The sequence below is a fragment of the Xyrauchen texanus genome, chromosome 2, assembly GCF_025860055.1.
Source record: "Xyrauchen texanus isolate HMW12.3.18 chromosome 2, RBS_HiC_50CHRs, whole genome shotgun sequence".
Lineage (NCBI taxonomy): Eukaryota > Metazoa > Chordata > Actinopteri > Cypriniformes > Catostomidae > Xyrauchen > Xyrauchen texanus.
In genome coordinates this window covers 27,573,225-27,585,585 of record NC_068277.1, presented here as the reverse complement: position 1 = coordinate 27,585,585, position 12,361 = coordinate 27,573,225, and the positions used below count along the sequence as shown (strand labels likewise).

The 12,361-nt window shown below is 40.2% G+C and overlaps 1 protein-coding gene across 6 annotated transcripts in view; it reads left to right on the top strand.

The window, feature by feature from the left end:
* The first annotated feature begins 209 nt into the window (after positions 1-209).
* Positions 210-12,361, top strand: part of LOC127656224 (probable E3 ubiquitin-protein ligase HERC1) — a 78,366-nt gene continuing 66,214 nt past the window's right edge. For 4 of the 6 annotated variants that reach the window (XM_052144474.1, XM_052144467.1, XM_052144450.1 and 1 more), the window contains exons 1-20: positions 210-295; positions 1,993-2,951; positions 3,126-3,221; positions 3,782-3,976; positions 4,092-4,403; positions 4,512-4,608; positions 5,313-5,456; positions 5,657-5,784; positions 5,894-6,038; positions 7,182-7,353; positions 7,973-8,107; positions 9,041-9,206; positions 9,301-9,426; positions 9,587-9,799; positions 10,156-10,308; positions 10,409-10,541; positions 10,638-10,829; positions 11,337-11,552; positions 11,654-11,827; positions 12,247-12,361. In XM_052144474.1, coding sequence (XP_052000434.1) covers positions 2,022-2,951; positions 3,126-3,221; positions 3,782-3,976; positions 4,092-4,403; positions 4,512-4,608; positions 5,313-5,456; positions 5,657-5,784; positions 5,894-6,038; positions 7,182-7,353; positions 7,973-8,107; positions 9,041-9,206; positions 9,301-9,426; positions 9,587-9,799; positions 10,156-10,308; positions 10,409-10,541; positions 10,638-10,829; positions 11,337-11,552; positions 11,654-11,827; positions 12,247-12,361 — 3,842 coding nt within the window. In that variant the 5' untranslated portion in view covers positions 210-295; positions 1,993-2,021. The remainder of the gene's footprint in view (positions 296-1,992; positions 2,952-3,125; positions 3,222-3,781; positions 3,977-4,091; positions 4,404-4,511; positions 4,609-5,312; positions 5,457-5,656; positions 5,785-5,893; positions 6,039-7,181; positions 7,354-7,972; positions 8,108-9,040; positions 9,207-9,300; positions 9,427-9,586; positions 9,800-10,155; positions 10,309-10,408; positions 10,542-10,637; positions 10,830-11,336; positions 11,553-11,653; positions 11,828-12,246) is intronic. The other 2 variants (XM_052144441.1, XM_052144458.1) reach the window with 1 other exon arrangement.

Here is a 12,361-nt window from a genome sequence, read left to right as displayed (position 1 = left end):
TGCATATGAATTTTTTTCAAATAAAGAACAATCAATATGTTAAACATCAGACAGATATGGTTTTACACTGTATGTTCCTCAGGCTCGTCAGCTCTGTTGTTCTGTGGAGCGGGTGTAATGAATGGTAGGGCGGGACGGAGAACGAGTACGAGCACTCACTGCACTCCTCAAAAGATCCTCAGTCCGGCGGTCACCAGCATTTTCAATGCACTGTTACATGCAAGTGCAGAGAGATCGTTAATTACCATGAACGCCACTTTCGCTCATGCAACGTATTGGCCTTTGGCAGTTTATGGTAAGCTTCAGCCTCACCTTTCAGTTCTTTATTTACACAACAGCGACATGCTCAACCCATTTCAAATGTGACATTGTGTTTAATATTCTTAGCTTGCATTTCAGTGACTGTAATGTTATATGTGCCAATTGCATGCTTAGCTTGATGTTACAGTGAAATAAGGATGATATTGCATGATATTGTTGTGAAATATCAGCAGCAGCTGACTCATGTGGAGGAAATTGATGAGAGACTGGCAGCCACACACAAGTAGCTACACAGCCGGGATATTGCGTCAAGCTACTCATGCTATACATATAATGTAATGTAGTGACACGGCATGAAATGCGATGTTAGTGAAAAAAAAAATCCCACTATTAGCTTAGCTTACTGGCTTCTACCGGTCTGTTAGCTTCACTCATGCTAACATGCTAACGTCTATAACTTATACATTACACTTAAATGTATACTAAAGTATGCACAAAATATCCTCGTTTAGAACAGAAATAACATGTATTTTCTTGGTCTTTTATGAAGATTTAAGCAGAGACGAGGCTCAGGAGAAAGTACAGTTTACGTAACGTTAGCCGTCAGTCAGTTAGATATGTGAAAGGATAGTTTAGCCACATGATTAAGCAAACCGCAAAATTGGCTATACTAGCTCCAGTAATCATTGGAAACCAGTAACCCTTTAACAGTTTGTTGAAAATGTCACAATATTTCCTCCTGCCATACAGGCTAGTTGGAAAGACATGTAATTCTAGAACCGAGAGGCTAAATAGATTTGCTAGTAATGTACATTAACTGACAACCTGTAACTTTCTAATGTCAAGTGGATATTATAAGGTAACTGACAGTATGAACGTCTAGAACTGGTGTTGTATTCTTTTGACCATCTGAAATGCAGATGAGGTTGCTACACTACCAGCAATATAGACCCATCTTTCTAATAAGAATAATCACTGCTGTTTATAGTATAAAACTGTTGCTCATATACTCTTTGAAACAGATAGGAATTAGCATGAATTTATTTCGAAATATTGGATTTAGCGCATGTTACCATAGAGTCATGTGAAATGTTTTTAAAAATATTAAAGAGCTATAGGCTGGATTGTTTTAATTTAAAAAACGGTAGAAACTGATCAGGGAAATACCATGCAAGCATTAGATTACATTTGCCTATTTCACTAGTGCCATACTTTTTGGCCAAGTCTCTTATATGATTAAACAAACAATGGTATATGATGAGCAAAATCAGACCTACAAAATTCTAAAGTCAACCTACTTATGAAAGTTTGCTGAATCAATAAATAAGTTATCAATCAATGGGATGATTCAAGACCTAGATGTATACCCTCGTGCTAAATACCCAAAGCCTGTAGTTTTGATTGTTACTGTGGCAAGTTGACAAGTATGTGTCATCGTAGGCTCTTCTAGACTAGCTAGAGGACTAGAGAACTCTCTAGCTAGGTCAGTGCTGATTTGACAGCTGCTGTTTTCATTTAATGCATGTTTACTCACCAATTTGGATAGCAAATCTTAGTTTATGATTGTACCAAAATGTCTAGACTAGTAGTATTCTTTAAATTTGAATGCCTACTTTAAACATATGCAATGGTTTTTGCATTATTTACTGAGTAAGGAAAATGGGTTTCTCTGGTAATGTGTGTGAGACAGTTAATGGCTCAGTTGATAAACTGTACCTGTTTATCTCTCAGATGTGACATTGTGGATGTAAGTTGGCACCATGGCAGTGATGATACCACCAGTAAAACTAAAATGGCTGGAGCACCTCAACAGCTCCTGGATTGCTGAGGACAGCGAGTCCATCTCAACGCGCAAAGGAGTCACTCTGCTGTATGGCAAGCTGCTGGCCAACAAGGAGGTGGTTCTTCTACCTCAGCAGGTGCTCTGTCTGAAGGGCCCTCAGCTGCCGGATTTTGAGCGGGATTGTCTGTCCAGCGATGAACAGGAGCATTATCTGGACACGTTGCTGGCCACTCAGCTGGCTTTGGCCAAGACGGTCTGCTCGGACTCACCCTTTGCATCTGCCTTGCGTAAACGCCTTTTGGTCCTGCAGCGTGTTTTTTATGCACTTTCCAACAAATACCATGATAAGGGCAAGGTCAAGCAGCAGCAGCAGTCAACTGAGAACACTCTGGGTTCTGCTGACTTGCAAGCAGTTAGTGAGCGACCTCGCTCTAGTACAGATGCTCTTATTGAGATGGGCGTACGGACAGGTCTTAGCTTGCTGTTCGCTCTGCTCAGGCAGAGCTGGACTCTTCCTCCGGCAGGGCCAGGAATCAACCTCTGCAACGATGTCATCACTACAGCCATCGAAGTGGTGGGCTCCCTTCCACCACTATCATTGGCCAATGAGAGCAAGATTCCACCAATGGGCTTGGACTGCTTGGCCCAAGTGACCACATTTTTGAAAGGAGTGACCATGTGGAATTCAGGGGCAGATGTGGTGGGGAGAAGGCTGGCATGTGAGTTGCTTCTGGGGTTGGCAGCACAAAGGGGATCACTTCGCTATCTGCTGGAATGGGTGGAAATGGCACTGGCTGCGTCAGCTGTTGTCAGCAGCCTTGAGCCCAGCCAGGATACACAAAACCATGAGGGACTGATGGGATATGACTGCTTCATGAACATTCTAATGCAGATGAGACGTTCACTGGTACCTAATCACTAAAATACAACACTCTTGTCATGACACCAATGTTAATTAACCCTAGTTACATTCCATTCTCACCCTGGTTACATACTACATAAAAAAAAAAAAAGTTTGAGTGGAGATATTGTTTCTAGCAAGAGTTGTGTTATCTTGTGTTTTGGATGTCTGGTGTTGTAGGGTTCATCTGTTGATCGGAGCCAGTTGAGAGAGCTGACCCGCACACTTGATGGTCTTTGTTCCCTATATGAGGCTGCGCTTTGTCTGTTTGAGGAGGTAACACAAAAACTATGGTCTAAGCTATTGTGAAAATGTATTTATGTAATTCAATGTAGACAAAAGGAGGACAGATACTTTGAAATATGTCTTTCACATTAATCACTCAATGAAATATGGTTTATAATTACATTTTTTATTGAGTGAGATATTGTCTGTTAAGGAAACAAATCTATTTAAGTGTTATATTCCCTGTATTCAGTTGGAGATGTAAAACGTCTTTGAAAAGGACCTTACACATTCAGCCGTTAATCATAATTCTAGTTCTCAAGTGTCCAGTTGTTTATGACCTAAACTGGTATGACATCTTAATGGTTGCAATGTTTGGTGATGTAATTCATCAAGATAAACTTTTTTCCCCCCACAATTTTCTGGCAACAGCTTTTTTGACCTAAATATGTTACCATCACAAAGTGTTGAAATCTACTGTATCAGTTTATCCAAAATAGTATTTTATTGTCTTTTATTGTCAAATAGTTGCATCGTGTTAAAGTGCCAAAAGCTTTACAATTAACATGCCTTTTCTCATATACCGAAGTATTGATTTCGTAATGTTATAGGTGTGTCGCATGGCTTCAGACTACTCAAGAACCTGTGCGAGTCCAGACAGCATCCAGGCAGGAGAGGCGGCTATGGTATCTGAGACCTGTGAGGTGTACGTGTGGGGCAGCAACAGCAGCCACCAGCTTGTAGAGGGCACTCAAGAGAAAATCCTACAGCCTAAACTAGCTCCCAGCTTCAGTGATGCACAAACGGTACAAAGCATCCTCATATTAACCATTCATACAGTGTTGTTAATATTCTCCTCTGTGCCCAAAATTTTTCTCTTCTAGCAGGTATGTTTTACTGAGCAAAACTTTGATTTTTCAGATTGAAGCTGGCCAGTACTGCACTTTTGTCATCTCCTCTGATGGTTCAGTCCGAGCGTGTGGGAAGGGTAGCTATGGCCGCCTAGGACTGGGTGACTCCAATAACCAGTCCACTCTTAAGAAGCTGACATTTGAACCTCACCGTGCCATTAAGAAAGTTTCATCATCCAAAGGTTCAGATGGCCACACGTTGGCCTTCACCAGTGAGGGTGAGGTGTTCAGCTGGGGTGATGGAGACTACGGCAAATTGGGTCACGGCAACAGCTCAACCCAGAAGTACCCCAAACTAATACAGGGCCCTCTGCAAGGAAAGGTACTTGGTCTATATAGTTATGCATCACTTGAAAATTTCAGGCACTCAAAACATATCTGTGAGTTTAAATGATTAATATTTTGGATTGCTTGTGTGTGTGTGTGTGAGGTGGTGGTTTGTGTGTCAGCGGGCTATAGACACAGTGCTGCAGTCAGTGAAGATGGAGTGCTCTATACATGGGGAGAGGGGGACTTTGGAAGATTAGGTATATTCTAACTGTTTATATGTCTGCTGTACATTATATTGTACTAATTATATTATCACGTACACACAAGGTGTGGGTAAACATAGATTTTCCAATGCATCGTGATCTTCGTTTTAAAGATCTCAATATCGATTTTTTTTTCATACCAAGATCGATCTTTTACTCTATACATAACCCTCTACTACAATGTATCTAATCATGTGTAGGACAGATGCAATATAATATCATATTTATTGATAGAATACATGAATTTGTTAATTTTTAAAAAGCTAAAATGTGATCAAAATTATGAGAATATAATTACCAGCATTAGCTAGGAGATAATTTCTTTCATATATCAAAAGGGACATTATAACATAATAATAAGAGAGCTTGTGAATCAGAATCGAATCAGGAAATCTGTATCAATGCCCAGCCCTATATACACTACATATCTAGAGGGTTCCTACATGCATGGTAAAAATAAAAAAATTGATCTTTGTGGGTGCAATTTCTGGAAAATTATTTTAAAAATCCTTAACCAGTGATCATGAGCAACTGGGTAAGTCATGTAATAGAAATGGATCTGTGAAAATGTGTAGTAATGCTGTATCTGCAAGCAAAATGATTTTATATATATATATATATATATATATATATTTGTATTGTGTTTACAGATATGTGTGTTTGTGGGTCAGTGCTTATGTTTTCTACACTTTATGTAGGTCATGGTGACAGTAATAGTAGGAATATTCCCACACTTGTTAAAGACATTAGTAATGTGGGTGAGGTGTCCTGTGGAAGCTCCCACACCATTGCCCTGTCTAAAGATGGACGTACTGTCTGGTCTTTTGGAGGTGGAGACAATGGTGAGTTGATACTATTGTTAGAGGAAACATTTGAATGGGGCTGATGTGCTGTTTGTTGTGTCACTAGGTGTGCTAATATTTTCTACTCTGTTTTATCCACATATATTGTATATTGTGTATAGAGTTGCTTATGTATGGGGTGATGGAAGTCCTATGTTTAGGCAAACCATTCATCATCCTTTGTTGATGCTTCTTTCCAGGTAAACTGGGTCATGGAGACACTAATCGTGTGTATAAACCTAAGGTGGTGGAAGCGTTTCAGGGAATGTTTATTCGCAAAGTATGTGCTGGCAGCCAGTCATCTCTGGCCCTCACCTCTACTGGTCAGGTATGTCATGAAACTGATTGTTGAAATATACCTCGTACATAATCTCACTTTGCAGTTTGATGTCATAGTTCAATGTATTTAATTCCTGGTTTATGTATTTATTGTGTAGGTATATGCTTGGGGCTGTGGTGCATGTCTTGGATGTGGTTCATCAGAGGCCACGGCTCTAAGGCCAAAACTGATCGAGGAGCTCGCTACAACCAGAGTAGTGGACATCTCCATAGGAGACAGCCACTGCCTTGCTTTATCACATGGTAAGATGGTACCAAAAATTTCTTGAATTGACAGATAGAACTCTATGTATCAGTCATGTGATCCATCCAATCCAAAACAATCAAAATGGCTGCCCATGTTGTAGCGCCGTTGTTGTGCGTGCTACCCACTTTGACTGCTTTGTAAAAGATAAATGTTACTTTGTACAACTTTCACATTGCATTTTTTCAAAGGTCATTGGAGGTTTACTTTGAATTGTTGTCTGGCGAAGAAACATATGGACAATTGCTTTTCAGACCCTACATGGAATGGCAATATTTTTTATTTTTGTTTTCACATGCGCAGTAAGAGAATTTAAGAGTTTTCATACGTTTCAGTGTGGACGAGCAACTTGTGGAAAACGCTTGAAAACGGCAGAGTGTTTCGAAAGTGAAAACACCGTTTTCAAATATATCCAGATAAATGTGTACGTAGCAGAAATCCTTCGCCTAACTACTAATTTTGTGTAACACGGAAAAAGATAGCCATATGGGTTTGAAACAACATGAGATGGTAAATGATCTCGCATCAAATAATACCTGCAAATACTTTATTGTATTTCTTGTTATAACAAATAATAAATACAGTACGATAAAAGTATATAGTTACATTTGTGTTCCTCCTCAAATATTCCTTGGATCGTTATCCAGTTTTCACTTTCAGTCTATTCCATAAAGAAATATACATTAATTTCTATTGTAAATTGAATGATCAATGGCTAGTTATAGGTTGCTGTTGTTGGGTTATTGAATTTACTTCTTGGGCTGTACTGTAAGGGTTGTTTTTACTGTAGTTTGAGATAGTGAAGAGAGATAAAAGGGTTGAGAGATAGATGGGAAGAGGATTAATAGCAGCAGGGTATGTACTGACTCATAGAGAATCAGATAAGGTGAAGCAAGGGTGCCTCACATGTTATGTCAGACCATTTGATGCTTTTTGCTTAAACCGAACATGTGCATTTCACATGTGTTACAAAAATGCAGGGGTCAGATTGCTGTGTCAGCTCAGGCCTGACTGCTTCACACATCTGCACTACAAAATGCATAAGCCTGAAATAATTTGCCTTTTTGTAAAACTGTTTAAAACTCTTGATGTGCTGTGGATTTGATCAGAGTGTTTTTTTCATGTGGATGTTTTTGTTGAAGACAATGAAGTGTATTCCTGGGGCAATAACTCCATGGGCCAGTGCGGTCAAGGGAATTCCACCGGCCCCATCACTAAACCCAAGAAGGTGATTAGTTTAGATGGAGTGGCCATACAACAGATCTCTGCTGGCACCTCTCACAGCCTGGCATGGACTGCTCTCCCTAGAGACAGGTTAGCAAAACCTTTGAACCACATTATGAGTGGAATTGCTGCCAAAAGTCTTTCTTTTGAAATGAAAATGTTTATTTTGTCCAATCATTCATTCAGTACCAAAATAAATCCCATTTCAATTCTATTTGTGTATGTATTGCTCTTCAAGTTACTTTTAGTTTGTGCATTCTTATGGCAAGAAGTTTCTGTTCTTTGTGATTTCCTTCTTTGACCTTTTAGTTACTTTATTTTCAAAATGTCTGATTTCTATAGATCTAAGCGTGTGTGTGTGTGTGTGTGTGTGTGTGTGTGTGTGTGTGTGTGTGTGTGAGCGTGTATTTATCACTTTGTGGGGACCAAATGTCCCCATAAGGATAGTAAAACCCGAAATTTTTGACCTTGTGGGGACATTTTGTCGGTCCCCATGAGGAAAACAGCTTATAAATCATACTAAATTATGTTTTTTGAAAATGTAAAATGCAGAAAGTTTTCTGTGAGGGTTAGGTTTAGGGGTAGGGTTGGGTTTAGGGGATAGAATATAAAGTTTGTACAGTATAAAAACCATTATGTCTATGGAAAGTCCCCATAAAACATGGAAACAAACATGTGTGTGTGTGTGTGTGTGTGTGTGTGTGTTTAGGCAGGTGGTGGCATGGCACAGGCCGTACTGTGTGGACCTAGAAGAAAGCACTTTCTCTCACCTCCGCTCATTTCTGGAACAATATTGTGACGGCATCAACAACGAAATCCCACCACTGCCTTTTCCATCCTCCAAGTGTGTATTCTCCTACCACCATAGACTAGTGGAGTTTGGTCACTTATGTTTAGACCCTTATTTTGGATAGAATATCATTGAAGAATCCCTGCTGCTAATGAGATTTCGTTGAGTCCAACTGGTCCCCATGAATTGTCTTGACAAGCACAGTTTCTCCTATGTTGATGTTTTTCCTACAACAGGTAGTTAGGATGGGACATACTGAAGAGTTTGTCTCTTTTTTTATTTTTAAATAGCCAATAGCCTTTAGTTTACATCACAACCATGAACATATCAGAGGCATGTGGTTCAGGGGCATTTTATTTGAATTTATTAGAATTATCCAGGTTCAATACAAGTTAAGCTCAATTGACAGCATTTGTGGCATAATGTTGATTACCACAAAAAAAGTCTTTCTTTAAAAAAAAAAAGAAAAGAAAAAATCTGGGTTACAGTGAGGCACTTACAATGGAAGTGAATGGGGCCAATTTTTGGAGGGTTTAAAGTCACAAATGTGAAGCTTATAATTTTATGACATGTTAAAACTCACACTGTAAAGTTGTAATTTTTACGGTCATTTTAGGTTTTATTGACATTATACTGTCATGGCAACAAAGTTTTAAAATTAGCTATAACATTGCACCGAAAAGTTTAGTGGTTAATCTCACTAAAATCATGTTAACATGCATGTTGTTTACGTCTTGTAGCAATACTTCTGAAACCGGGAGTATTTTAACATTTACAGATTGGCCCCATTTTTTACCTCAATTTTTTTTTTTGAGGTAATCAATATAATGCCACAAATGCAGTCGACTGAGCTTAACTTTTACTAACCCCGCAATATTCTGTTACTCTACATCTTAAGATAACATAGAGAAGATATTAAGTGTGAATATTGAATGTGTCTTCTTGCATCCTGAAGTTCATATTGTAAATTTGGTTTTGGTTTAACAGGGAGCATCATAACTTCTTGAAACTGTGCCTGAGGCTCTTGTCCAATCATCTGGCTCTAGCAATGGCAGGGGGCGTGGCCACCAGTATCTTGGGACGTCAAGCACGGCCACTCCGCAATTTGCTCTTCAGACTAATGGATGCGTCAGTGCCGGATGAAATCCAGGAGGTCTGTGTTTGTGGTAGCGTGCTTTCATATGTTTGTGTGATGCATTTGATGACCCGCATTTTCTTTAATTAATAAAGTTATATCTGTTCTGTAGGCCGTTATTGAGACTCTGTCAGTGGGAGCGACAATGCTGCTGCCTCCTTTAAGAGAGAGAATGGAACTACTGCATACGCTCCTTCCTCAAGGACCAGACCGCTGGGAGAGCCTCTCCAAAGGACAGGTGAGTGTGTGTGTGTGTGTGTGTGTGTGTGTGTGTGTGTGTGTGTGTGTGTGTGTGTGTGTGTGCGTGTGCCTGTTTGTGAGGAACAGATGGTCAAAGTAACTTGCATAAGCATCTGTCAGTCATGCTCATGTGAATGTGTGTGTGTTTTCTGTCACAGAGGATGCAGTTGGACATAATTCTCACCAGCCTGCAGGATCACACCCATGTGGCATCTCTGTTAGGATACAGCTCTCCTTCAGATGCCTCTGAAACTCCCAGTCAACTATCTGACTCCTCGCACGTTCCTGTCACACACCCTGATTCACATCCTGACACACATTTGGCAGAGATCCTCATGAAAACTCTGCTAAGGAACCTAGGCTTTTACACGGTCAGTCTTCGGCAGATCAAGATCTTGAGGCTGCATTTACACTGTCAACCAACTCCTGTGTTTTTTTTTTTTTTTTTTTTTATACTGAAATCTGGATCAGATCTTGTTTCATGGGTTAAAAACTCTACTTTCAAATGTGGTTCTGATTTGGATTTGTAGGCTTTTAATCTGGTCATTTTACCTACATCTAAACATTGAAAACTCTGATGTTTACAATACAGTACATATCAGCCGACGCCTTTGATATATATATATATATATACTACTGGTTGACTCCACAGGGTTCCAACTACGCTTTCCTACAGTCTTAAACAATAGCCTGTTTTCATGTGCATATGTTTTTGTGAACCTCACAGGACCAGGCATTTGGAGAGCTAGAGAAGAACAGTGATAAGATCTTTCAGGGAACATCATCGTCTGATAGCAGCCAGCCAGCTCACCTTCATGAACTGCTTTGCTCTTTACAGAAGCAACTACTGGCCTATTGCCATATCAACTGCATTACAGAGGTACATACAACATGCATATCTGTACACAAATCAGATGCACTGTCTTGAAATGTTCTGCCAGAATTATTTTCTTCTGTATGTGTGTGTCTGTGTTTGTCAGGGCTCCAGTAGTGTGGCTCTTCTTCATAAGCACTTGCAGTTATTGCTGCCTTATGCCACAGATATCTATAATCGCTCTGCAACTCTTCTGAGAGAAAGCTCCAGAAATGGCAGTGTGCGTGAGAAGCTACAAGGTATAAGAATATGTACACAGTACTTGAACTCATTTGGAATTAATGTAAAATATATCTCTAACATTCTCTCTATGACTCTGTTCGTGGATGTGGTAGATGTGATCTACATGTCTGCAGCAGGCAGTATGTTGTTTCAGATTGTGACATCCCTGCTTTTGTTGCCTGTATGGGTGGCACGGCCACTGCTCAGTTACCTGTTAGACCTGCTGCCCCCTCTGGACCGTCTCAACAGACTCCTGCCTGCTGCTGCACCTCTAGAAGAACAGGAATTACAGTGGCCTCTACATGGTCAGACTTTATTCACATAAAAAGTTTCTGTTTGATTTTCATATCAGTTTTACCTCTGTTTTGAAATGTACAAGAATTTGTGCTGCAGTCAGAGCAGGATTAGGAACTGGGGAACCTTGGACTGCCATGGGGCTTCCAAAGCCTCAAGGAGCGTAAACCAAGACTGTACCAGGCCCTTGGCACATACAATGCGAGTTGACCAGTAGGGCCACTGTGCCCCTTGACGAATTACTTCTTATTTGAATACTAATTAAATTCTCAAAATATTAGATTTTCGAAGGGTCAATCCACCAATTTCATCATTGTGTCCTTTAGAAACACATTTGCACTGTAAATAACTGTAAATAAACGGAGGCTAAATGACTACCTAATTACTTGATTCTATGCATGTATTTTCTGCCTGAATATTTGTAGGTTTAATGACTGAAATTGACATGAATTAGTATTATTTTGATTTCACTCACATAATATATTAAGAACCTTTCTTCTTGCCCTGTCTTCCCATAGGCACCCCAGATCTGGTTGATCCAATGTGTGTGTCAGGACTAGCACAGTGCTGGGTGTGGTTGGTGGATCTGGAGCGTACCGTAGCCCTGCTGGTGGGACGCTGTCTCGGGGGAATGCTGCAGGGAGCCCCACCCTCACCTGAAGAACAGCACACTGCTCACTGGCTCAAAACACCACTCTTCAGTAATGGCTTAGAGACTGACATACCCCACCTTGGTATGTACACATACTTTTTATGCCTGCAAAGCTCCTATATCACAGGGTTAGCTGGTCTTTGTTCAAATATTAAAGCAGAAAGTATTATGTTCATGTTTCAGATACTTGTATCAGCTCTTTGCTGGAAGTGGCTCTGTGTGGGAACGAGGAGCAAAGACCCTTTGACTGTCAGTTGCATGCTGACATGAGTGTGCTTGTGGATTTGGCCCTTGGATCAACTAAAGAGCCCACACACAGCCTGTGGACAAACATGCAGGACTATGCCATCAGTAAGGGTATGACACACTCATACTTGCTTTTTATCTCCTAAAGCAGTGATTCTTAGCCTTTAGTATGCATTTTTTTATGCTGATGAAGGGGCACTTGAGCCTTCTGATGGTGCTGTGAAGGTACTTGAGGGAAAAAAGGTTGGGAAACACTGTCCTAAAGAATAAAATAATAATTTCAGTTGCTATTGCTGTTTAAGAAGTTTAGATGTGTTTCTTATTATATTTGTCCTGAACCTACTACAGCATTGATCATACACCATATTTGAACTCTGATCCCTGCAATAGGGCACAACATTTTTCTACATTTACAACCTTGAGGTTACAGCACAATTAATGGCAGTTGACTCTTATCTCAACTTGCATTTGTTAGGAATTGATCAAGCCAACAGTTTTGAATTTTTGTTGTGTGTGTGCCTTTGGGACAGATTGGGACAGTGCGTCGCTGCCTAACGAGGCTCTGTTAGACACAGTGTCACGTTTCGTACTTGCTGTACTGCTGAAACACACAGGGCTGCTGGGACAGGCATGTGGAGAGGGAAG